Source organism: Martes martes (genome assembly GCF_963455335.1).
Source record: "Martes martes genome assembly, chromosome: 3".
NCBI lineage: Eukaryota > Metazoa > Chordata > Mammalia > Carnivora > Mustelidae > Martes > Martes martes.
Genome location: NC_137890.1, coordinates 93,703,366 through 93,731,044, shown reverse-complemented (window position 1 = coordinate 93,731,044; position 27,679 = coordinate 93,703,366). Strand labels below are relative to the sequence as shown.

Sequence of the window (27,679 nt, the reverse complement as noted above, 5' to 3'; positions counted from 1 at the left end):
TATTTTTAAATAAGCAAACTTTATACAAACTACTTATCTTTCAATACAACATTTGGTATCTATTGTGTACAAAATGTAGAGGGTGCTTTTTATTGCAAATTTGTTACAAATTGTCCAAATACGATTAGTAGAAAGTCAGAAGCACACAGAATTTTTGAACCATGTGAAGTGTCAAAAAAAATACATGATTCTTAGATCTACTCTTCTGAGAGGCATTACTGCAAACTGCTCTTCGTAAGATTTCCTCTGTCATTTTGCATTATTTATGGAGTGTAGTACGTGTAAACTATTAGTTAGAGCCTACAAAGCCACTGTTAAGCATAGTTAAGAATTCTTTGGTGATCAAGAAGTAGTATTTTAAGCATATTATCTTCTGACATAGTAGTTTAATGTTTATACATGGGCATCTTACTGTATTTTAGCTACGAAAATATCTTCATATCTTTTGATAGGCAAACATTTAACAGGACATAGAAAGAAAACTAACCTTAAAAGAAAAGACCAATAACTTGGACTGTGTTAAAATTAAAACTGTATTCACCAAAAGACATCATTAAGGGAGTGAAGTAGGACAGAATATGTATATCATACACACACATGCACACACACACCACACTGTTGGTGATATACCCAACCCAATCCAAAAATATGCTACTGATTCGAACATACACTTCAGAAACGAGGTCATCCACAAGGCCAGTAACCTGAGAAGGTGTTGAACCTCATTAGTCATCAGGGAAGTGTAAATTATAACCAAAATGTGATCCTTCTACACATTTACCAGATTAATGTAATGAAAAGCAAGTGTAATTGATAAGCAAGTGGTTGGTGAATGTGTGGAGGATATACTGCTGGTGGGAGGGAGTATATATTGATCTGACTATTTTGGAAAACTCCTGGGCATTATCTACTGAAGGTGAACACAAATATCTTATAATCCAGCAATAGAAATGCACATGCATAACAGTATTTTTATATCCTCAAACTGGAAACATCAAATGTCTATCAATAACAATTGGATAAATAAACTGGTATATTCATATGGTAGAATGTTACATAGAATGAAAATGACTTTCACAACCATATAGATGAATATAGAAACATAATACTGAACAAAAGAAATCAGATGTAAAGACATGTATGTATGATTCCATGTATATAAAGTTCAACAGCTATAAATAATCTATTGTGATAAAAGTCAGAAGAGTGATTACCTTTGAAAAGATAATCCTGTAGAAAGGAAGCACAAAGAATACATCAGAGTTGCTAGTAATAATCCATTTCTTATTCTGGTTGGGTGTTAAATGGTTGCATTCATTGTGTGAAAACCAGAGCTATACACTTAAAACCTGTGTGCCTTACTATATATAATTTACTTCAGTGAAACCATTGAAATAGTAATTTGTGCCAAACTTTTAGAGAAAAATTAAAGAAATGATTCTGTTATGTTGCCACATACTTTAAAAGTTGAGTTGCATTATAGTGTTCAGAAGTACTGAATGAATATTCCTATGTACTGACAATCTAGATAGGTTTATGAATTTTAAAATATTTTTAATAGGTGTGATAGTATATCTTAAAGTTTAGTTTAGTTTAGTTTAGTTTATGGGCCAGGATATTATTTTGAAATAGAATTATAGCTAGAAAGTTTTGAAAACAGATATATATTGGTCTTTAACTTATTTCTAACTGTGTTCTAAAATAAAAGTCCTAAGAGTCATAATATTACAGAATGAGGTGAGATCCACATTTTGCAAACCTTTCCGTTTATTTTACTGCTGTTTTATTAGATAAGCAAAAAAAATATTGTGCTATAAGGATTAGCTGTTTGTAAGGCTAGAATATTTATCTGCAGAAAGTAAACTAAATGGAGCATTAGATCCTGATGTCTTCCTGGTATTCTCTGCATTTTGTCATTTATTACAGCATGAATCTAGAGAAACGTTATTGGGATTTAATATGGTGAATTACAGAGCATGCAAAAACTTGTGGAAAGCATGTGTAGAACATCACACATTCTTCCGTTTGGACAGACCACTTCCACCTCAAAAGAATTTTTTTGCACATTATTTTACATTAGGTTCAAAATTTCGGTACTGGTGAGTATTGCTTGTGCATTAATGCTTTGTTACTGGATTTCTCTTCACTTTAAAGGCCTGTTGTAATCAATCATACTATGTGTATAATTCATACACACCTACTGAGTCAAAATCTCTGGAGCGTGGACCTGTATATATATATAGATCAGCAAAAAGTTCTAAAGGTTATTGTGATCCAACCAGATGGAGAAGCCTCTTCCATTGACCGTATTTCTAACAAGATAACATTATTTTCTAAAGTAAATCAATCATACCTAATTATTTACATTCTAGACATGTTGTGAATTCCATAGTGTCTTTGTTAAATATTTACATGAAAATTTTTCTTTGTTCTAAGACATCTTTATTTGTAAAAGCAAAAGTATCTTCTGCATGAGCATATAATTGCCAGTTTCCCTCACTATCCAAAAGCAGAATGTACCTTTGAAACCTTTTGTAAGTCAAATGGCATAAAGTAAAGAAGCCATTACCATTAATTTATATGGAAAAATTATTTAGCATTTCCAGACCCCAAGAATCACCTCTCATAGTTGTTGTTTTTTTTTTCTGACACCTTAGGACACATCTTACCAACAAATGCACAAAATAAATCGAGATAAAGCACAGATGATCAAAGACACAGTTCAAATATGTGGCTTTGGTGGCTTAATGCTGAGATGCTGAGTATGCTTCATTGGAAAGATCTTGGTGGGGTACTCTCACTGCGGTGTGCACAGCCTCTACAGTGGCTTACTACAAAACAAATGCTGAATGCTTTTTTCTCCCTTTTTTTTGTAAAAGCAGAGTGGCAAAACACAAACTTCGAAAAAGTGGGGAATAACTGTACTTTGCTTTTTATGTATGAGTTTGTTAAACCCTTTGTTATAAGGAGTTCAGGCACCTATTATGCAAAACTCACATTTAGTCATTGAACATTAACCCCAGATTCCTTTTCCTAAAACTGTCTTATTTATTCTTGATAGCTTTTATTTTTCCTGAAGGAAACAGTCTTTGAGGGATAATTCTAAATTTGGAGAAGTTCTGATTAATTTTGCCTCTGGAATTCTTAAAGACCCATGAAAGCTAGTTTTTAAGTGCAACCTGGTAAGAATCACATAGCAGAGTCATTCATAATCTTTTACTAAAACAAATGTTATCCATTTCTGTTTCTGCTTCAAAAAAGATTTTCCATCTTCAATAAATAAAACCTTTTATCATTATGTGTTAGATTAATTCATGTTTTATATTCATGTGGAAATATTGAGAGTGCCCCAGAAATCTCAAACATTGATAAATGCCCAATTTGTAATTTCAGAAGAAATAACAGCATAAAACTTTTAATATACTATTAAAAATATATGCCCCCTCCCCAAAGCAGCTTCCAAATTCAGTGGTGACACTTAAACAGAATTAGGAAACTTTAATCACAGAAATGGCACAGCAGGTTCTTAAGTGGTGTCATATTTAACTCTTCTGTACCTTTCCTAAAAGCAATTTTGAGAAAAGTAAGGTGATGGTACTTGTAAATTTAAAAATAAATAAACTGATGGGGCATCTGGGTGGCTCAGTCCATTAAACGTCTAACTCTTGATCTCAGTTCAGGTCTTGATCTCAGGGTCATGAGTTCAAGCCCCGCACTTCGCTCCATGCTTGGTTTGGAGCCTACTTGGATGGGTGGATGGATGGATGGGTAGATGGATGGACGGACAGATGGACGGACTGAGAAAACAAGTGTTCTATCATTGGTGAAAGTGAAGAAAAAAAATTTTAAAGCCTTGTCTAAATCTCAGGAGGGGCAGAAGAAATCTCCATTGAGAAAATAGTGTAGTAGTCCCTCAATAAACTTAATTATTGATTAAATGACTATCAGGGTTATTATCTAAGGACTACACTTATCTTTAGCAGAATTCTTCCTTCCCTCTGTCCTTGAAAATATGACATACCATAAATGTACACAGACCATTTCTCCGGGGCAACAAAGAAATGCATAGAATATAGTAACCTGCCTTTGACTGTAATTCGGATTGGTGTCAGATACAATGAGAAAAAAAGAAAAGATTTTACCCAATCTATACCACAGCAAACAAAATCTAATCACAATGACAAGTACAATAGACAGTTAAAGAAACCAGTTTGGGAGAAAAATCACTGAAACAGGACGTAATTTTAACCACAGATGTTAATAAAAACAAGCTAAAGAACAATCTAAGAAAAAAATATTGTCAGGGTGAGGAGCAATATCTGCCATTCAGGCTGTTACTGCCCTTGGAATATGGGCCTCATAGTGGCAAATTTTATATTTTTAAACAACTTTATTAAGGTCTAATTGGTATACAGTAAGCTACCATATTTAACATCTAAAATTTGATGCTTGGAGATTTATTTACATCCCTGAATCCATCACCATAATCAAGATAGCAAGCATATCTTCCCCCATTTTTCCTTTATGTTCCTCTGTAACCTCTTTCTTCTACCCTTCTTTGTCCCCGCAGCCACTGATCTGCTTTCTATCTCTATAAATTGGTTTGCATTTTAAAGGATTTTATAGAAATTGAAACATATATATTACATACTCTTTTTAGTCCAACGTCTTTGACTCATCATAATTATTCTGATGAAATTCATCTGTGTTGTTGTCTATATTGGTAGTTCGTTTCTTTTTATTGTGGAGTATTACTCCACTGTATAGCTATATCACAATATGTTAATCCATTCACTTGCTTATGGATATGAAGTGACTATTTGTTTCCCCATTTGGGTTGTTTCCAGGTTTGAGCTATTAAAAATAAAGCTGCTGTGGCCATTCATGTAGAAGTATTTATATGGTTTAACTTCCCCTGGTTAAATACCTATGAGTGCAGTGGCTAGATTACAAGAAACTGCCAGTCATTTTTTCAAGGCAGTTTTTACCATTTTATGTACCCACCAGCTATGAGAGTTCCATTACATTTTCATCAAGCCTTTTGTTACCTCTTCTGTAGAGTACACAATTTTGATGAAATTTAATTTACCATTGTATTCTTTCATGGATCTTTCTTTTGGCATCATATCTAAGAAATCTTTGCCTAACCCAAGGCTGAAAAGATTTATTCCTCTGTTTTCTTTTAAGACTTCTATAGTTTTAGTTCTTACACTTAGCTCTCTGATCCATTTGGAAGTAATTTTTTATTTGTTTTAAAATATAAACAAAAATATATAAAGTTCATTTTTTTGCATATGGATAGACAGTTGTTCCAGCACCATTTTTTGAAGGATTGCCCTTTCTTTTTCCAGAATTGCCTTTACCCCTTTGTTGAACATCAGTTTTCAGTATTTGGGTGGACTTATTTTGGGATTTATTTGTAAATCTTAAAATATAGTAGTATTAGTACTCCAACTTTGTTCTTTTTAAAAGTTTCAAATGTTTTAGGTCCTTTGCATTTTCATCTGAACTTTAGAACCAGCTGATCAGTTTCTACAAAAAAGACTTCTTGGGGGAGGCACCTGGGTGGCTCAGTCAGTTAAGTGTCCAACTCTTGATTTCAGGTCAGGTCCTAATCTTCAGGTTGTGGGGTGGATCCCCACATTGGCTTTGCACAGGGCATTGGAGCCTGCTTGAGATTCTCTTTCCCTCTGCCCTTTGCCCACCACCTCTGCCTCCTCCCGGCTCATGCACACTCTCTCTCTTTCTTAAAAAACAAACCAACCAAAAACCATGTCTTGGATTTTAATTGGGACTGTGCTGAAACTATAGATCAGTTTCAGGAGAATTGACATCTTTAAAATATTGAGTTTTCAAACTCATGAAACATGATACGTCTTTTATTTATTTAAGTTATCTTTTACTATTCTCAGTTTGTCAGTGTACAGTTCTTTCACAAATTTACAAGTTTCACAGGTCCATGCTAAATTTATCCTTAATTTCTTGAGGTCTTTTTAAATTTTAATTTCATATTGTTCACTATTAAGCAGAAATGCAGTTGATCTTTTTAATGTTGATCTGATTTCAGTAGTAATACATTGCTTACCTCACTTATTCTAAGAGCCTTTTTGTAGCTTCCAAAAGATTTTCTACCTAGAGGATAAAGACAGTTTTAATTCTTCCTCTCCATTCTGATCCTTTTTGTTTCTTTTTCTTTCCTTATTCCCCCAGCTAGAACCTCCAGTACAGTGCTGAATAGAAGTGGTGAGACTAAATATCCTTGTCTTTTCCTTATCTTGGGGGATGGGGGGGGAAGATATTCAATCTTTTGCTACTAAGTATGGTATTAGTTGTAGGCCCTTTATAGATGCTGTATATAATGCATGTTGAGGAAGTTCCCTCTATATCTCATTTGCTGGAAGTTTTTGTTAGAATTGGATATTGGTTTTGTCAAATGCTTTTTCTGCAACTATTACAAAGATGATACGGTTTTTCTTTTTAATTTGTTTGTATGATAAATTACATTGAGTTTCAAGTGCTAACCCTACCCCACATTCCTAGGACAAACCCCATTTGGTCATGATCTGTCATCCTTTTTCTATCCTGTTTTATTCAATTTGCCAAATTTTTGTTTAGAATTTTTACATCTATGTTCATGAAGGATACTGCTCTGTAGTTTTCTTTTCTTGTAATATCAGTGTCAGGTTTTGGTGTCAAGGTAATTTCAGCCTCAATGAATGAGTTGGAAAGTGTTCCCTCATTTTCAATTTTCTAGGAAAGTTTCTGTAGTAATGGTATTATTTCCTTTTAAAATGTTTGGCACAGGGCTCCTGGGTGGCTCAGTTGGTTAAGCATCTGCCTTCAGCTCAGGTCATGATCTCAGGTTCCTGGGATCGAGCCCTGTGTTGGACTCCCTGCTTACTGGGGAGTCTGCTTCTCCCTCTTCTTCTGCCCCACCCCGTGCTCATGCTCTCTCTCACGCTCACTCTCTCTTTCTGTCTCAAGTAAATAAAATCTTTAAAAAATATATGTTTGGCATAATTTACCAATTAATCCATCCAGGGCAGAAGTTTTGTTTATAGGAAGCTTTTGAGCAACACATTCAAATTCTTTCATAGATATAAAGCAGTTCAGGTTTTCTTTTTCTCAGTGAGCTTTGTAGTTCATGTTTTTCAAGGAATTTATCTCTTTAAGTTAACGAGTTTTTTGGCATAAAGTTTATGGTATTCTTTTTGATTATAACATGAGCCACTCTTTGTCTACCACGTCCTAAAGAAAAAAAGCGACTGAAAAATAATAAACTTAACTGCCATTCAAGTCTAAAGCCAATAAATTTTGTATATTATCAAATATACAAAACCTCAGAGAATATAACATCTCTGAGCCCATCTGGGGGAAAATTTTTTTTTTTTTTAATATTTAGGTGATCTCTGTACCCAATGTGGGGCTCTAACTCACAACCCTGAGATCAAGAGTCACATGCTTTACTGACTGAACCAGCCAGGCATCCAGAAAAAAACCTCTTTAAGAAAATTAAGTCATCCAAGAGATAAGTCAACATGACTCAAAAAGAATCTTGGGGGCACCTGGGTGGCTCAGTGGGTTAAGCTTCTGCCTTTGGCTCAGTTCATGATCTCAGGGTCCTGGGATCAAGCCTCACATCAGGCTCTCTGCCTAGCAGGGAGCCTGCTTCCCCCTCTTTCTCTCTGCCTGCTCTCTCTGCCTACTTGTGATCGATGTCTCTCTCTCTCTGTCAAATAAATAAATAAAATCTTTAAAAAAAAAAAAATGTTGGAAAAGAACTAAGAATGAAGGTTAGGTCATTTAAACATAGAACTAATCCTTGACAACTACCAGAATTAGAAACTATAGAAAATTAAAATGCTATAAACTTTGATAAAGTAAAAATAACAATATAATAAAATGAGGAAGCAAGGGACAAGTGGAAGTATGAGAATCCATATTAACAAAAATTAAATATTTATAACACCAACTCCGTAAGGTTTTCCCAATCTTTCTTTCTTTATGTGTGAATGGCAGTCTTCTTTTAGTTCAAGAGAAATCAGTTTAATACTGTTTTCATTAAAAGTGGGATATGTAGCATAATCATTGTGTTAATAGAATTATGTCCCTATTTTTAGCATTTTTTATGTATATAAAGAGTGTTTTAGAATGATTTTTACCTGCTGATAATGGAGATTATTTTTTAGGGATAAGACTCTGGCTAAATTTGGGGGGTTTATTGATTTTTAATTTAATTTTCTTTTTTTAATTTGGGATTTAAAAAAATATTTTTGTTTTGCTCTTCTGTATTGCTGAAATTACTTATAATGAACCTGTGTTCTTCTACCAGTTGTCATTTTCTCATTGTCCTAAAAATAAGTACCTTACTATCAGAATTTGGTGTTCTTAGATTATGGTACAGTTTTGTGTTTTGTTCTAATAATAGTCATATTAAACCCCTAAAGAACAATATTATGGATAATATGAAATATAAACCTTAAATGCTCCCCCATATTTCAATTCTGCCTTTATTTTTTGTTACAAAAGTCAACTTGTTAATGCCTTTTGAGCCTTTTGAGTAAAAGTGTCCCATTTGAATCCTCTTCACTGGTAAGTTATCAGTCAGACACACAGGAAGTCCTTTTCATTTATCAAATAAAAGCAGTTTGAGGGACTCGGTTACACGGGTATTGTATTAGAGAGGCTAGCAAAACAAAAGAAAGAAGAAGGAGAGTTTTAGAGAAGTAAACAGGAAAAATGGATCATGCTTAAGGCTCAGAAACTTGTGTTACCTCTAGGCTGGAATCCATAAGCCTAGAACTGCTATTTTATCATTAGAGCCATTGCCACAGTCGGTTCTGGATCTGCCCAAGAGGTGCTGCTTTGATAAGGGATGGTACGTACCATCTATGTGCTGTCTCTCCCAGCATCCTGTTCCCACTCTTGTTACAGCAGCCACCAGTGTCTGCCAGTCTTCTGCTTTTGACTCCCTCTACTTTCTGATCGCTCATCAGAGAAAATGTAAAACCTAATAGAAAACCAACTCACAAAGGAACCTAGAAAATAGTTTGTTGACTAGCAAGCCTATAAAACTTAGCCAAGCACAGGAGGAGGATTGAGGCCTATGACAGCTCAGTTAACGTTAAATTAAATTAGTGTATATAAGTAAACCATGTATGTTTATCGTTGTAAAAGTTAAATTTTATGTTTGTAATCCTTACATACTTTTAAAACATCCAAAACACCTTTTAGATCGTCAAAATGATTGATAATATTGTAATTGAGGTAGGAATGGCAGCATGACAAATGTTTATCTGGACATGGTCCTATCCCTAATGAGTATGCATTAAAAAAATATTTTTTCCTTTATAATAAGCATTGGTTAAAAATACTGGAACTTTTGTAAGACTTAAAATGTTGATATATTATTTAGACTGAGAGATGGAATTTTAGATATCAGAGAATTTATTAATTGCTCCACCAACCTTCTGAAATACAAATCTTCATTACCTCTCTTCCAAAACATCCAGTGGATTAAAGTTGTTGTTCTGAAGTGGAAATACAAAACAATAGTGAACCTCAATTTGTTACCTTGCTCACAATTGCAAGTATACTTTATCCTTTTTTAATTTATTTTTTTTTCAGTGTTCCAAAATTCTTTGTTTAAGCACCATACCCAGTGCTCCATGCAATATGTGCCTTCCTTAATACCCAATACTTTATCCTACCTACAGGAAATATATTTTCTTAAGAAACTTCAGTGTACCTAAGTTTAAAAGTCATGGTTAGGTTTCTGACTTTTCCATTAAAACTTGAACAGACAGATCATTCTGTTTACATGTATCTATACTTACCCACAGAAGATGTTATCAAAATTGCTTACTTTGCTTTAGAAACCTATATTTGGGGAGGGGGAGAAAGAAACATATATTTGGCTTTTTTTATATGAATTAGGTATCTACATATGTAAATAGTTATATTTGATATATTAGACATTTATGTCTATTCACACTTAAATAATGTGATGTGTCAAGTAGCAAATTCTCCGAAAACCAAGTTTTTAGTAAGAGATTTGGTCTGAACACATTGGTTTACCACAGAGGAGGCTCAGTTTCCACTCATAAACTGTGTGCTTGCTACACGGATTGGCTTCAGTTTGCGACCATATTTCTGTCCTTAGTTCCTTCCTGTATACAAAAGTCTGGAGTTGCCAGTGTCTGGACATTGAAGGATTTGAGAATATAACCAGTCTTCATATCTGTTATCATTATCAGTAGATAAGAAAGAAAAGTCCAAGGAAAGAGTAAGAATCTTTAGGATTCCTCATGTTTCAGGTCCTTCATCAAGGAGTAGTAGAGACACTAGCTAAACCACAGACCCAACGTATAGTGTGAGGGTGATAGTCATTCTCAACTAACAGAGTATCTGAAAATGGAGTGTCTATGGAATACATTGTTGTTTACTAATGGTGGAGTCGTAAATAAGCTTCATCCATTCAGGTAGAACTGGAATTTAGTCCAGTCTTTTCTTCTTATCCTCTGCCACCTTTTCTCTGCTAGAAATTTGTCTATTATGAAGTTGTAATATAATCATGTGTGTGTTGTTATTTTATCTTAGTGTTCTCTTTAAAATATTATTGTGCATGTTTATGTATTTCAGTGGGAGAACTGAAGTCCAGTCAGTTCAGTATGGCAAAGAAAAAGCAAATAAAGACAGGGTATTTGCAAGGTAAGCCACCTCTTCTATTTCAGCGTCTAAATTGTTTTTAAAAGATAAAAATTACTAAAACCCCTTTTTCCAATTAATTACTTAATTATTACTGTAATTATTCCAATTAATTACAGAATTATCACATGATCCTTTATTTAATTAAGTAATAAGTTACGTTGAGGGAGTAATGATTTGCCTAGTTTATTCATTCCTTTTGTTTGTTTTTTTACATGAGTGAAATTAACCCTGTGCCAAGCATTATAGTTCTGACCAGGCTAAATCAAGTATTTTATTATTAATGTAACATTTTGTTAGAAAGTCCATTTCATGCACATTTTTAAAGGTTTTTGAAAAACATAATGATTAATTTCATATATTATTCAGTGCATTTCCATTTCTTTAAATCACATTGTTAAGAAATAAATTTATTTTTTTGGGTGCCATTTAGTTATCTTTGTATTTTTAGGAGCTGTTTATAACCAGTTTGTTTTTTAATGAGTGAAATGACATAGTCAGGTTTATGTTTTAGAAAACAGGTTTAAGAGCAGTTGATGGAGAATGGGTTAGAAGTAAGGACTCAGCACTATAAGACCAATTAAAGGTTATTGCAGTAATCCAAGTGAAAAAGAAGTGAAAAATCCAAGTGAACTAAAACAGAAGTGATGAAATGGAGACTAGGGAACAAATTTGGGGAACATTTTGTAGGTAGAACTAGAAGAAGTTGTTAATCAATTCGATGGAGGTGTGTTGGAGACAGGAGTATCCAGAAAGGCCATCAGATTTGAGTGACATAAGATGGATAAGGGGCTACAGAAAGAGAACAAATTTGTATTGGAAAAAGGAGTTAGACTGGCACAGGTCTAGTTTGAGATGTGTGAGCTACATTCTAATAGGATTATCCAATAAATGAAAGAAGGAAGAATGACCAGATTGGTGGCAGCAAATAATTATCAGAGACCTACTCTACTGAGCCTTGTGTCGGGCCCTGGGAATATAGTGAAGAACAAAATACACAGCTTAGTCCTATGGAGCTTAAATTCTAATTGGTGCAACAGATACCTAATGTAAGTAAAGGACTGAGCCAGCACAAGACATGAAGCTGGAGCCTATTTGTCATGTTGGAGGAAGGCCAGTCAGTAATGGACCAGAAAGAACAAGGCAGGCCTAGAGAAGGTGATTAGAGAGAAAGATAGACAACAGCCAGAACTTGTATGACCCCATGTAAGATATGGTAAGGACTTTGGATTTAAGGGCTGAGATCCCCCACTGGAAAGGATATGAACTGACTTGCATTTTTAACAATCTGGCAGAATTGTCGTGTTTTACAGTGACAAACTGAAGTATTTACAAATACCATGATTTCTAGGATTTGCTTCAGAATCATTGAAGTGAGAGGGTTTGAGGAAATGGTAAGGAGAAAACAAGATTGACCGCGATGATGATTGTTGAGCCTGGGTCCTGAGTGCAGTGTTTATTGAACTATTTTCTATACTTATGTTAATGTTTGAAATGTTCCATAATAAACATATGGAAGTGTGGGGTGACAGTTGGAATCACTGTAGCTGCTGTGATGGAGTCAACTGTATGGGGATGTGAGTGGACAGAAGATAGCCAGTGAATTGAATAGTGGCTAACATTTGTTTTGTATTTATCTGTGCCAGGCAGTTTTTGTGTATGATTTCACAATCCCCATAATTCAGTGTGGTAAATTCCATTACAGGTGAGAAAACTGAGCACTGCACATTTGAATAATTTAACTGAGATAGTGAGGGATGTAGCAGGATTCTCCCACAGGCCTCCCAGTTCTTACCCACACTTTTAACCTTTACAGAATATTTCTTGTTGTTCTGCATGAGATGGGTGAATGCTTGGCTGCTTTCCTGTCTCAGAACTGTGAGAGATGACCTCCTTTATCATCTGTCTCTCCCACTAGCTTGTAGGCTCCATGAGGGCGGGAGTTTTGTCTGTTTTATTCACTGAACTAGCTCCAGCTCTTGTTGTAATGTGTGTAGTATGTAGATGTGTTTTAAATGAAGCAGTGTTTTTTCAGTGGAAATGGCTTAGAGGATAAGTCCTTAAATTAAAAAGTTCATCTGCTTGATGTCTACTGCCATTGGAGGCATAAGAATTTTAATTATTTTTAATTATAGAATTTTGCTTTTGCTTTTTTTTTAAACTTCTTTTTTTTTAAGATTTTATTTATTTATTTGACAGAGAGAGAGATCACAAGTAGGCAGAGAGGCAGGCGGAGGCGGGGGTAGCAGGCTCCCCACCAAGCAGAGAGCCCAATGCGGGGGCCAATCCCAGGACCCTGAGATCATGACCTGAGCCGAAGGCAGAGGCTTAACCCACTGAGCCACCCAGGCGCCCCGAATTTTGCTTTTGATTTTACTTTAATTTTGTTCTTAGTCTTCATCAAAAAGACCTTTCTATTTTGTGTTTCTTGAGTAAAAGGAATTTTTGGTTTTTTTTTCTTTTCTCTCTCCAAAAGTACAAATTGCTTTATTGTTTGTTCTACTTATGTAAGTGATACTTCATTATTTTTTAAAAATTCCAACATACCAATACTTATGTGGCAGGGAAGATAACCATAATCACAAAAAATGTTCTCTCAGGTAGAGACTAGTAAATTGCACTCAGGCCATTCTGACCCCTGTGATTTCCCCAAACGTGGGAAACTCAACTGGGTTCAAGGTTTCCCCTGTTTAAAAAAAAAAAAAACACAAAATAAAGAAAAGGAAAAAACTCCAACATGCCAAAAATTATAGAGAAAAATCATGACCCAACATGATTATTTTTAAAAATTTGGGGGGGCTTGGTGCCTGGGTGGCTCAGTTGGCTAAGTGTCTGGCTCTTGATTTCGTCTCAGGTAATGATTTCAGGGACCTGAGACGGAGCCCCACTTTGGACTCTGTGCTAGATGTGGAGCCTGCTTAAAATTCTTTCTCGCCCTCGCCCCTCCCCCCAATTGGTACTTACTGTTCAAGATTTTGCCATGTATATCCTCACAGAGATATATGTGTGTATATATATTTATTTAATTTAAAAATTATTTCACATTTTTTATTGCTTATTTTTATCACTTTATCACTTATTTTATCACTTATGACACTAATGCATCATAGGCACTCTCTTTTATGTTGAAAAAACCTAGTCATTTATGAGGATTAATATTTAAACAGGTAAATCCTTTTATCCTAAACTAGATTTAACTTTATGATTCTTCCTTTTAACCTGTCACTTCCCTGCCTCTGGAGTTGCAGTCATTGCTAAACCTATCTGGCTTCTTGCCAGCACTGGAATGCTTGTAAAGATAAATAATAAATGCACTTTTAAGTTCCTTGGAGTAAGGACATTTGAAACAAAAGATCATTCAACAATGATTTTTATGTGTTTGAATAATAAAATTTACCTGCGTTGTTTTTCTTCATTCCTGGCTTATCTTCATCTTCATTTATCTATGAATAATCTACCCAAGAGGAAGACTGTCAGTGATAATGCGATGAAGGATTTAGCTGGTCAGGGCTATGTAGCATTTTGCTGTGATAAATTTACTTGAATTTGAATGATGTAAATTATCTCAACATTTGTTTAAAAATCTGAATTTGATTTACTGTTATGCCTTGTTTTTTAGATTTATGAAATCACTTCTAAATCTAAAATAAATCACTTCTGTATTAAATATAAATCTTAGCATCATATTAATGGTTATTTGGTTAAATTGGTTATTACGGAAGGGAGAAAAGAAGAAAGTAAAAACAGAGATGCGTACCCTAATAGACATGGCTACTGAAGTTTTCAGAACCTTCCCTCTTACAGTCTTAGATACCCTTGTTTCCAGTTAGAAAGTCCTAAGCACCCAGAGGAAGTTAAAATGTACAGAAAATGTTTTTGAAATTCTTTTCCTTGAAATTTCTCAAGAATGAAGTAATTACTTCCTCTTTTTTTTTTTTTAAATTTATTTATTTGTTAGAGAGCGAGCAGGCACAGGCAGACAGAGTGGTAGGCAGAGGCAGAGAGAGAAGCAGGCTCCCCGCCGAGCAAGGAGCCCGATGTGGGACTTGATCCCAGGACGCTGGGATCATGACCTGAGCCGAAGTCAGCCGCTTAACCAACTGAGCCACCCAGGCGTCCCTAATTACTTCCTCTTAACTTTGTTATTTTAATATAAAAGATATTCAGGTTCTTAGTACTACACTTTTATTTGCATCATTTCTTTCAGACTTGTTAAAATCAAAGTCAATACATTTCTGATTATCTTTTGGTTAAAAATGCACCTAATAACATAGATTTTTTCTTCTTTTTCTAACATGCTTAAATTTTTTTCTTGCTTAATATTTATAAAAATAGTAAACATGATTTGGTAATTTGTTCCACTATAGAATGACATCCTAATATTAACACCAAATTATAGATGTATTTATTAATGTTAATATCACATGCAAATTACTTTATATAAGTTTTAGTGTTTTGATATTTTGATCATTTGTGACCTTGAGAAATATGCACAATTATACCTGCATCTTAATTCGTCGTATGCACAATTATACCTGCATCTTAATTCTTCATTTTGTATATGCATTATTAAAATGAGAAACTGTTCAATAGGTTATTTTATTTTATTTTTTTTAAAGATTTTGTTTATTTATTTGTCAGAGAGAGAGACAGGCAGACAGAGTGGCAGAGGGAGAAGCAGGCTCCCTGCTGAGCAAGGAGCCGGATGTGGGACTCAATCCCAGTTCCCTGGGATCATGACCTGAGCCGAAGGCAGCCGCTTAACCAACTGAGCCACCCAGACATCCCACTGTAGATTATTTTATAAAACAAATATGCATTACTTGATGAATAGTAGGCTAAAATTCCAGTATGAGAAGCTTCAAGTAACTGTCCCAATTCTTTTTTTATATGGAATTTCGTGAATCTGCCTTTGAATAAGAAGTCATCAGCAGGGGGCCTCCTGGGTGGCTCAATGGGTTAAGCCTCTGCCTTCGGCCCAGGTCATGATCTCAGGGTCCTGGGATCAAGCCCCACATCAGGCTCTCTGCTCAGTGGGGACCCTGCTTCCTCCTCTTTCTCTGCCTGCCTCTCAGCCTACTTGTGATCTCTCTATCAAGTAAATAAATAAAATCATTAAGAAAAAAAAGTCATCGGCAGGGATAAAGTTGTATTTAATGGTACTGTTTTAATGATCTTGCAGTTTCCAAAAGACTTAAGCTTCTCTGGGATTGTTTTTATAATATACCACAATCTTATTGTGATGACCTGATGCATATCTACCAAAATACTCTCATGGTTTTAGCAGTTGTTGAGTTATTCTGTTAAATTATTGGACAATTCTAGAGTTCTTGTCCTTCTTAGAATTTTAATTGGTGGTATGTAGATAGAAAGATTTCTCCTTAAAGTTTCCATGTAAGGTTGTTTCCTCAGCAATAATAAATAAGTTACTTTATTTTTTCCCCAGTTTATCTACTCTTTGAATTGCTTTCACACTTCTTCAGTTGTCATATAAAATCTAAGAAGAAAGCAAAAGAATGTTCACATGCAACAGAAAAATAAAGTGCCATGGTCAGAAAATATATTTACCACATTGCAAACACACTGATGAAGTGTGGTATTTTTTTCTCTGAAATTTCCACATTCAACAGGAAACATAGACAGCAAGCTTGAGTGGGTGGATCTCTGAGGTTAAAGCTGTTAATAAAACACTTGAAATTTAGTTTTAGATGCAGAACATTTCTAACCATGTTTAGTTTATTAACAACAGTAAAGTGTTCTGATGCTCTATACTGGGTGAGTATAACTAGATTTTTTTCCTCCTTCAAATGATTTTTTCCCTCTCTTCGAAAATGAAAGTAGTTGATCTAACTATGATTATGAACTTCTACAGTTTACGTTTAGTAGTCTAATATATGAGAACGAATAGCTTATTATCTTCAAGAATTGGCTAATAGAAGAGCAGTAAATGCTAAGGTTTCTTTTAGTAATCTTCAGTTTAAAAATCAAATGCATGAAATAATACACTTTTTTTTCCATTTTATTGTGACTAAAGGAATATGAGTTTGCACAGCAATATTAGGATGTTGGGCTAAATGGTGTCCTGATTGTCTTCAAGTAGGAACTCATGAAAAATGAAATCTGAGCCAGTGCCTTTTTTTTTGAATCAATAGCATTACAACTCTTTTAGGAAACGTTATATGTTCTTAAATTAAGGAGATGTCATTCAGCCAAACTGTAAAAGGTTTTGGCAATGAATACCCAAAATGATGGGGCACTTGTGTGGTTTGGATTCGTAAGTAATTTAAGATACTTGTGGTTTAATAAAATTAATAGACTAAAACATTGCACTGAAAATTTAGATACTCATAAATAATAAAATGTAGGAGGTAGGAAAGGATCTAGAGTCATACACTACACTGGTAAATTTAGATATTTAGGCATAAATACATGCTTTGTCTCATGGAAAGTCAAAAACTAGTATGCTCTACTTATTATTTTAATGTTTCCAACTATGTCTACAAATTTTAGTGAGTATTCTTGGTAAGTGTTACTGTGCTTTTTTAGTCCAGTCTATTTCTATGTGCTTCAGTGAATTTATTAGTGAAATATAAAACTATCAGCTTACAAGATGATTTATTTCGTGTTTTTATGTAAGCCACACAATTCCTTACATTAACCTTCATATTAACTCTGCATGTCAAAAAGTAGATGTCATACATTTTCCATGAATTTTGGCCACTATCGGAATTTGAATATTTTTTTATATTCTGCGAAGGTCCATATCTTTTCTGAAAAGATTACTTAGTTCTCATCTTTATCACTGTGGTAGCTGACAATATATAAATAGGTAATAAAATGTAGTCTTCTGCTCCCTACCACAAAACAGAATGTTAACCTTCTAAATGTTTTTTAAAAAAACAAAACAATCTACTAGCTTACTACTATATATAATATGTAAAAAAATTGTAATATACATGATTATCATTTTCGCCCTGTCCTCTGTTTTTAAGGTAGAGGATCAGGGTGTAGATTTAAGGATATATAGGAGATAATATGCTAGCAGTTGTTTAATACATCACAAGATGACCTAAAGTTTCTGAAACTCTGGAGTAGGCAATATTTATAGTATTGCTATCTGAGATAACTGGTAGCCAACTACTCCTTTGCTTTTTTCCTTTCTTCTTTTCTCTGTTCTCTCTTCTACTCTTGGCTTGTGTTTCCTTCCTTATTCATACAAAGCAGATTTAATTTCTTAGGAAATTGTGGTGTAAACAGCCACTAAATGCATTGATTTCTTTTAAGTAAACTATGTTTACTCATCTAGAATATGATCTATCAAGACAAATTCTAAGATTTGGTTTATAGTTGGGGGTATAAATATAAAAATTTTTACATATCAAATTATTTCTGCAGATCCCCAAGTAAGCCCTTGGCACGGAAATTAATGGATTGGGAAGTAGTAAGCAGAAATTCAATATCTGATGACAGGTTAGAAACACAGAGCCTTCCATCACGATCTCCACCTGGAACTCCTAATCAGTAAGTACGGACTTAACTGTAGACTTGCCTGAAAATCAAAATATGTAAATCTTTACATTCAAATATCTTAGTCAAATATGATTTTTGTTGCTCTAGAGCATTATTTCCTCTTAGCCTGCAGCTTACTGCATAAGTGGCATGGAAAAGTCTCATCAAATGAGGGAGTAGAACATTTAAACACGGATGTTCACTTTCCTGTAGAGTATGGATCTCTACCCAATAAATCAAGATCTATTAGTAGAATTAAAATCTGCAAGTGTGTTTGTTACTGATGTAATCCTTTTTCATGTGGCTCTCCAGAATTCCTAGGGAAGTATATATTGTTTGAAAATGCGAAATGAATGTGGTCATCTTACCTAACCTCCTATCCCAACTGTTCTTCCACTTTTGGTCTGGAAAATGGGTTTCCAACATAAGTTCCCACAAGCTTAGCCATATCTATGCTAAGAAACCCGTATTATTGACCGGTTACTGTTTGTATACTTCATTCTAGTATTTCTAACAAAAACTATGTGTTGGTATAGATAATAAGATAATCAACTTGTACTGGCTAAGATGTTAATTTTATAATGAATTAATAAATGTATTGTGTGTAATATATGTATGTAATTACATAATGATAAATAGATGTCAGTGTATTCATAGAATTTGTTCACCCAAAAGGTTGGAATGCAAAATATTTGAGTTTTGGTATGGAATATAATATTTGAAGTTGTCTAACTTTGGAAATATTTTAGACACATTAATATCCAATAAATGTGTACTATATTCTACTTTTTAAAAAAGATTTTATTTATTTATTTTAGAGAACACAAGCAGGGGGAGAAGCGGAAGGAGAGGGATAAGTAGACTCAGTGCTAAGCACAGAGCCTGATGAGGCTTGATCCCATGACTGACCCTGAGATCACAGCCTAAGCTGAAATCAAGAGTTGGACACCCAACCAGCTGACCCACCCACCCCTATACTAAATTCTAAAATTTGTGATTTCTCTTGGTTAGAGAACATTACCTCGTACCTTTGTGTTTTCCTAACTGGTAAGCTGCTAAAAAAGGTAGACTCACAAGTTCTTCTCTTACCAGTTGCAGATTGCTAAATCACCTTTCTTTATAAAATACTGCATATATTCAGAGGCTAATCAACTATTTGAAGAAAATCCAGAACCATCTTTTTTGGTCCATTTTCCAGCCAACCATTTCTCCATTTGTTACTAGTTACCACTAAATAATTAGAGCAAATTACAGAACACAGAGGAAAGATGAGCGAGTTAATTAATTAGCAGCAGCTCTGATTAAACTTCCTAGATAATGAAAAAATTTTAGATATGATCTGAAAAGGTTTTTTTCTCAATTCTGAAGAGACAGTATAGTGTGATGGTTAAGCACATGGACCCTGGAATCACTCGAAGTTTGAACTTCGAGTAAATTAATTAATCTCTTTGTCCCATTTTCCTCATCTACAAATTATAATAACTGTCTTTCTTGTAGTATTTTTACAAGGATTAAATGAAGTGATATATGTAAAATGCCTAGAACATTGCCTAGCACATAATAAGCATTCAAATGTCATAATTAATAATAGTAATGAAAATTAAAATTCATGTGACTGTCACTTATGAGGGTAGAAATATGTTATTTATTTTTAGGAATCTTAAAAAGTCCCATAAATAAAAACCTTCTGTAAGGATTTAAAAAAGAACACAGACCAAAGATATATCTGAATTATTTATTCTCTCCCTTTATTTTATAAAGGCATACCTTGGAGATACTGCAGGTTTGGTTCCAGACCACTGCAATGAAGCAAGTCACTGAATCTTTTTGTGTCTTAGTACATACAGAAGTTATATTTACACTCAACTGTATTCCGTTAAATGTGCAATGGCAGTGTGAAAAATCAGTGTGCATACTTTAATTAAAAACAATTTATTACTAAAAAATGCTAACCGTCATCTAAGCTTTCAGTGAGTCATAATCGCTGATCACAGATTACTGCAACAAAAACAATAAAGTCTGAAATAATGGAAGAATTACCAACATGTGAGAGAGACACGAAGTGAACAAATGCTGTTGAAGAAATGGTACCCAATAGACTTGCTCCATGCAGTTACTGCAAACCTTCAATACATTTAAAAAAAAAAAAAGAAGAAGAAGAAGAGGGGCACCTGGGTGGTTCAGTCAGTTGGGTGTCTGATTCTTGATTTTGGCCCAGGTCAGGATCCTGGAGTTGTAAGATCAAGCCCTGCATCAGGCTCTGCACTCTGCAGGGGGTCTGCTTGAGATTCTTTCCCTCTGCTCCTCCCCTGTCGGTGCGCTCTCTTTCTCATTCTCTCTCTCTCTCTCTAAAAGAAATGAGTGTTTAAAAAGAAGAGGCAGTAAAGCAAAGTGCAATGAAATGAGGTGTAAATGCTGACTAAGACACTAAGTTGTAGTAACTAAAGCCTTTAGACAGTAAGGTTGGTAGTCATAATAGATGGAACAGGTAAAACCCTTGTGTTCGATCACTGACTTTAGTTGAGATCCTAGACTTCCTATGTGGTATTATTTCTGTTTACATCATACTATCTTTGTCAGAGATTTTGCTTAGTCAGTGTGGTTAGTGTTAAAACATATACCCACTTTGTAATGTAATCATGTGAGTAAGAAACTGGAAAAAGTTGAATTAAAGCACATTTTCACTCAATTTTTCTTTCTCTTTATGTAGTCGAAATTCGGCATTCACACAAGAGGGAACCCGGTTACGACCATCTTCAGTTGGTCATTTGGTAGACCATGTGGTTCACACTTCCCCAAGTGAAGTATTTGTGAATCACAGATCTCCATCTTCAACCCAAGCTAATAGCATTGTTCTGGAATCATCACCGTAAGACCTTTTTCATTTAGCTTCCTTCTTATAAATAATAATGCCCCAGATTGTTTCATTTGAAATAATCTGGCAAGTTAGGGTATTTGATACAGACATTTATTTATGCAGTGTTTTAAAATGTTTATGTATTTGCAGATGTGCTTATTTGTTCTTGAGAGTTCTTTGTATTCCCCTCCTCCCCCCCAAAAAACCCTCTTACTTTTTTGTTGACTTAGTATGTTCTTAAACCTTTATTTTCTGCAGATAATGTAGCATTACAGTCAGGCAGTGAAATATTAAAGGTAGAGTTTTCTTAATATTTTTCATTTACCATAAGAATGAATAGACAATGTGGGAAAAATTAAGTAGCAAAGGAGAACTAAGTAAGATGACAATCATACTGAAATATGTTGTAGAAAATATGCACGCATCTTTTTAAAAATTCATTCCTATTTCATATTACATACTGGTATATAAATTGAACTTCATAATTCAATATTTATACCCCATCAGTATAATTTACAACATGCTTACCTTCGCAATAACATGTAATATCTTGATTTGATTGATTCGTTTATATAATGCAGTTAGTCCATATGTAAGTAAAAACAGTGTGAGAATTAGGGGGGAAAAGTAAAATTCCTGATAAGGCACATAGAGAAGTAAAATGATTAATTTTTGAGAAGAAGGAAAGGGTGTAGGATGTAGTGACTGTGATCAGGGCTGAAGAAAGAAGGAGTTTGAGTGATGGTGGAAGAGTAGATGGACTGATTAGCAAAGCAGGTAGGTATAGGAGCTCCAGAACACATGACAAGATATAGAGGAGGTGTGGTTGTCCTCACTATAGGGTTAGCCAAGGAAGACTGGCCAAGCTGTTAAGACAAGTGGAATTTTAGTCTTAGTAACATACCTTGGTAAAACATTTTGATTGTGTGTGTATAGTAAAAAGAATGAAGGAATAGGACAGATACACATTACACAGTGACACATGTGGGAAATGAGTTGACAGGAGGCAAGGCTGGTAGAAATTTAATTTCTCTTCTAAAGATGTATTTATTTGTCAGAGCACTTGGGCACTCGCAAGCAGGGTGGCAGGCAGAGGGAGGAGCAGGCTCCCCACTGAGCAAGGAGCCGGAAGTGGGACTCTATCCCAGGATCCTGGGATCATGATCTGAGCCAAAGGCAGACATTTAACTGACTGAGCCACCCAGGCATCCCTAATTTTTGATTACCTTAAAAATTATCATTGTATATTTTGATTTTTAATAATCATGTATTTTCTAATTCTGAAACTTTAAAAAGTATAATAACTAAGCACATGATTGAGATGTTAATTGATTAAATTTAAAAATGATGTACTTTCTGCACATAGAAATAAAGCATATAGAGGAATCTCAAAAGCCCATCTTACTGCAGAATAAAACAGTGTAACTTCCAGGACCTAACAGAATTATCTCAGTCCATTTTTTGAATAGCCCTTTTCATACAGACACACGTACATGTATACATACACATACAATTGAGTATCTGCATGTGTACATTTTATAGGTTCGTCAATCATAAAAACCTTTGTTCTGTCTTCCTGACTTTAAATGGAGGTACAAGTTCAGAACAGATTGGCATTGTCTTGCTTCCCCATCCTGATCCACAAGAATTTCAAATGCTTGGACCTTTCTCATCAGACATGTATTTTATGAGGCTCATGTGTTTATATTCAGTTTTGAATCTCTTAACACTGCATTTAAAATTCAGCCAGTTTTCACCTTAAGAATAATGAGAGAGGTCTGAAAAGATAAGGTTAATGGTAAACAAATAACTTACATTAGTTGCTTATGATCAGCTTCAGAAATTATCTCACTATTTAAGACAACTCAATGAAATAGGGAAGACATGTAATCCCCATTTTGTGGATGAGAAAACCACACTTAACAGCACTTGTCCCAATTTACAGAACTGAAATTCAAGTCTTCCCTACCTGAGCCAACCAGCAGAACTTTGTGTCTTAGACAGGCTTTTTTGATTGATTGATCAGTTGGCTGGTTGGTTGCTTTGCTGGCTGATATTTGCAATCTGGAGAAAATATTTTACAACTTGGAATCCGTAGGTTTTAGTTTTGGCCAAATGTGGAAAGAATCTGGACAATGTGTTGGATGAAGCTCAGAGCATTTCAACACGTATTGAAAGAAATTTTGAGATCACCTCACCATTCCCTGTTTTTTGAGTGAGTACAGGGCCTTTGAGGTGAAACCTGGGTCCAGACTTCAGTCACTGGGTAAGATCACCTGCTTCACAAGGTGAAAACACTATTAACTCATGGGTATGTTTATTATGGAAACAAATAGAAGGTTGTTTATACTGCTTAGTATAAAGTTACCATTTTTAGGCAAGGGTGATTGAGACTGCAGTCTACCATTTCCTTCCTTTCTTTAAATGTTTCACAGAAAATTAGACTGTTTTAGTTTGTGATTTTCTGAGAAAAACAATAACAGTGCAGGTTATTACCCTCAATTAATTTGAAAATACTTAACAGGTGTTTATTTTAGTAAATTCACAGCACAAATGTTAATATATTCCCATTAATATGTAGCAGGGAAGCTTGGACGTTTCTACAAAATCATCACAAAGCATGTTAGTTGGGTGGTTAAGATTTTATTTATTTTCATATGAGTTGTTAAAGACAGCAACAGAAGGTTGCTTTGACTGCAGAATAAGCTGCTTTCACTGCTGCTGTTGAAGCATTCATGAGGAAATTTAACGCTGACTGGACTCACATAAATCAAAGTTTTTGCCTACCTGGCTTCATTGACAGTTTTAACAAATCTTTTGCTGCTATATTACAATATATTGCTCTGCTGACAACAAGGTGCTCTTTAATATTTTCATTGTTTGCTCTTCACTTAACATTTCTTAAAATGTCAAAGTTGAAGATAAGTTATTTGTATTGAAAAATCGCAGTATGAGAGTTGGGCATTGGAACACTCTTAGAATTATATTCCCATCTCCCCATCTCTTTTCTTAATGTCAAAAAGTTAACATAGGTAGTAATTAGCCCACAAAATTTTTCATGTGGGTAAATTGTGAATAACATGTTTCAAGCTTCAGTCCCATTCAAACCTCTTCCCCGCCATCATTTTAGGCAAATTATTGGTTTTAAGTATATTAAAACCATTGAGTTAGAAATATGTTCTCAATTAAAGTAAAAATGCATGTTATTAGAGCACAGATCTCTTCTGGTCTTGCATTCTCTCTATTTAAATATAAGTCGTTTTTATTAGGACTTAACCACTTAAGACCAAATGGCATGACAGAGGGTCGTCTTGTTCTGGGTGTGCTCTGGTAAGTTCTGTCGAGGCCTCAGATACTGTCAGGAGGGCTGCTTAGCTTTTGTATATCTTATATATGGGCTTATGAGAAGCGTTTTATTTGGAGAAGAGTCTACTGCTACATAAAGTTTGGAAACCTCTGATATAAAATAACTTTGCTCCTGCCTTTTATAGTTGTTTTGTTTAAAGTGTAACTATAGCATCATGTTCAGAGCAAAGCTCTGGATTCAGGCTGGGTTTTTTTTTTTAATTTTTTTTTTTAATTTATTTATTTGTTAGAGAGAGAGAGAGCGATCACAGGCAGACAGAGTGGCAGGCAGAGGCAGAGGGAGAAGAAGCAGGCTCCCCGCCGAGCAAGGAGCCCGATGTGGGACTCGATCCCAGGATGCTGGGATCATGACCTGAGCCGAAGGCAGTCGCTTAACCAACTGAGCCACCCAGGCGTCCCGAAGATAGGGGGAAGCAGGCTCCCTGCTGAGCAGAGAGCCGGATGCGGGGCTCGATCCCAGCACCCTGAGATCATGACCTGACCGAAGGCAGAGGCTTTAAACCACTGAGCCACCCAGGCGCCCCCAGGCTGGGTTTAAGACTTGGTTCCGCCAGTTCTAATTATGTGACCTTGGGTGAGTCATTTTATCTTTGTAAGCCTCAATTTCCTCACCTATAAAAAAACAGGATGAGAATATCTACCTCATAGGGTTGCTTTGAACAGTAAATTAGATGTATAATAGTTAAGCAGAGAAAAGGTGCTTAGTAGATGTTAACTATAATGTATAATTCTAGTTAGTTTGGGGGGATGTACTGGCAGCCTTTAAGATTATTATCAGCCATTTATCGGTCTATATGTTTGAAATATGGATGTCTGCTTGAATACAATGAGGAATTCTCCAAATTCTTAGCTTTATCCTTAGACCTAATCACAAGAGACTCTACAGATTTCATAATCCTGAAGTGTCAAATCCATTTCCCTGAACCATTTTTGCCTGGACCGTCCCTTTCTAGTCTTTTCTCGTGAGTCACCGCAGCTTTGGCCTCACTTCATCAATTCCTTTCACTTAGTCTTTAAAGGTTTGCCTTCACTTTGCTCCTCTGAGGTAGTACCACTGAAAACTTTATGTCCTCACTCAGCTTAACCCAATTCCCATGCCAACCTTGATCAAGTCTAGCAACATACATTTGACCCTTGAAAAACATGGGGATTAGGGACGCCAACCCCTATATAGTTGAAAATTCACATATAACTTTTGACTTCCCAGAAACTTAACTGCTAATAACCTGTTGTTGGCCAGTAGCCTTACTGAGAATACACACAGTTGATTGACACATATTTTATATGTTACATGTAATATATACTATATTCTTACAATAAAGTAAGCTAGAGAAAAAATTTTAACAAAATTTACAGTGCTGTAGTGTAAAAAATCCATGTGTATGTGAATTGGTGCAGATCAAACCGTGTTGTCCAAGGGTCATCTGTATTATGTATTCTGCAAATACCAGACCATTCGAGGACAAGGAAATAAAAGAACCAAAGGAGGTGTTATGGGAGGAGATGATTGGTCCCTGGGGCCTCAGGGGGCACACTGTATTTGACACTGTAGTTTGTAACAAGACTAATTACATAGGTCACTGGACTACTGTAGCTGCAGTATACCTAACCTGCTGTCCACCTCTGGCACATGTCTCCAGTACTCACTTTTGGGAGCTAAGGTCAGGGACTTGGAGTTTGGTTGAAACCAAGTATCTCAGGTCTGGGACCTTGATTCTGAAATAGATTCCTATTGATATGGTAATAGGACATTTTCAATTCTATTCTCATATTTATCATATCCCTGAGAGTTTATATGCACTGTTTAAATTGCCTTGAGCATTAATTAATAATCAGTTTTCAGTGGTGTTTACTTTGAAATACTGTGATTGTCACTCTAAATTAGCCAACATATCAGGAAGCCTGAATTCTGAATCAGAATTTTATCTGCTTCTTACATGGTATAAGTAAAGTATAGTAGGGTTACTGCCCAGTGAGAACTTGGATAGCACTAAGGACTACAGTTGAATGAGACATGAGCTCCTGGTATGCATCTTAGAACATTAGAATCTTAAAATGAGCCATCAGTCCTGGCAAGTTTGTATTAGTTTGTACCAAGAATATGGATTTTGTTTGTTTTCTAGTCTTAAATTAGAATAAACTTTTTATGCTTCTGTGAGTGGTATGTATATACAGTTGAATCTTCAACATTGTTTATTTTCTTTTATTCACAATTTGCAGGGCTTACCTTGCCAGTTTTTCTTTTTTATAAGTAACAAAAAAAATCCCTTTAGGATTATACTTCTTTCTGTACCCTCCTTGTAACAGATCTTTTCTAGCTCCTGTCTTTTTTCTTTTCTCACTCCCATCTTCAAAGCTAAAGGATTACCTCCACTTAAGAGATGTCAGCCAGAGCTCTGATGCCCACTTTTTTCTTTGGTTCCTATCTCCCTAGTCCTGTCCGAAGTATCTGATAGATGTTGGCTTTCTCTTTAAGTCATAGGTCCCTTCTCTCAGAGGAATTCTTTTTTTTTTTTTTCCCAGGGGAATTATTTCTGATGTGGCTGTGTTCCACTATGCTGCCTGGTTGTTCTTCCAAAGTATATGATACCTCTTTATTCTTTTATAATTAGCAATTGTGGGGTTTTTTTGTTATTTTTGCCTAGAAAAGGTATCTTTTTTTAGAATTGGCCTATTTTATGAAATTATTTTAAATGTATTTTAATTTATAATTCATGGTTTACCTATGAAAGTCATCTTCCTAGGTAATTGAATAAGTAATAAATTAACTATACTAATGATCTCTACATTAGATACAAAGTAGGAAGTTATTTTTTATGATCAATTGAATTAATCCACTTGGGATATGTCTTAAAATGTAATTGATGACCTTTGTTCAAAATAAGAATTTCAGGGGGCACCTGGGTGGCTCAGTGAGTTTAAGCCTCTGCCTTCAGATCGGGTCGTGATCTCAGGGTCCTGCGATCAATCCCCACATCTGTGCTCATCAGGGAGCCTGCTTCCCTCTCTCTCTCTCTCTCTCTCTGCCTGTCTCTCTGCCTACTTGTGATCTCTGTCAATTAAGTAAATAAAATCTTTTTTTAAAAAAGTAAGAATTTCAGGATTCTGTGCTGACATCCTTGATTACTTTGATAGACTGTATTGGTTAGAGACACAAGTAGATAGATAGATATAGATGGACTTTGGTTATTGGACATGGAGACATAAAAAGGGCAGATAGTTACTGGGATTACTGGGAAA

At 35.1% G+C, this 27,679-nt stretch overlaps 1 protein-coding gene across 2 annotated transcripts in view; it reads left to right on the top strand.

Annotated features, from left to right (window-relative positions):
• The window catches only part of PTPN4 (protein tyrosine phosphatase non-receptor type 4), a 217,572-nt gene that overhangs the window by 153,965 nt on the left and 35,928 nt on the right, over positions 1-27,679 (top strand). For both annotated transcript variants that reach the window (XM_080798231.1, XM_080798232.1), the window contains exons 12-15: positions 1,927-2,099; positions 10,642-10,710; positions 18,103-18,228; positions 20,927-21,085. In XM_080798231.1, coding sequence (XP_080654357.1) covers positions 1,927-2,099; positions 10,642-10,710; positions 18,103-18,228; positions 20,927-21,085 — 527 coding nt within the window. The remainder of the gene's footprint in view (positions 1-1,926; positions 2,100-10,641; positions 10,711-18,102; positions 18,229-20,926; positions 21,086-27,679) is intronic.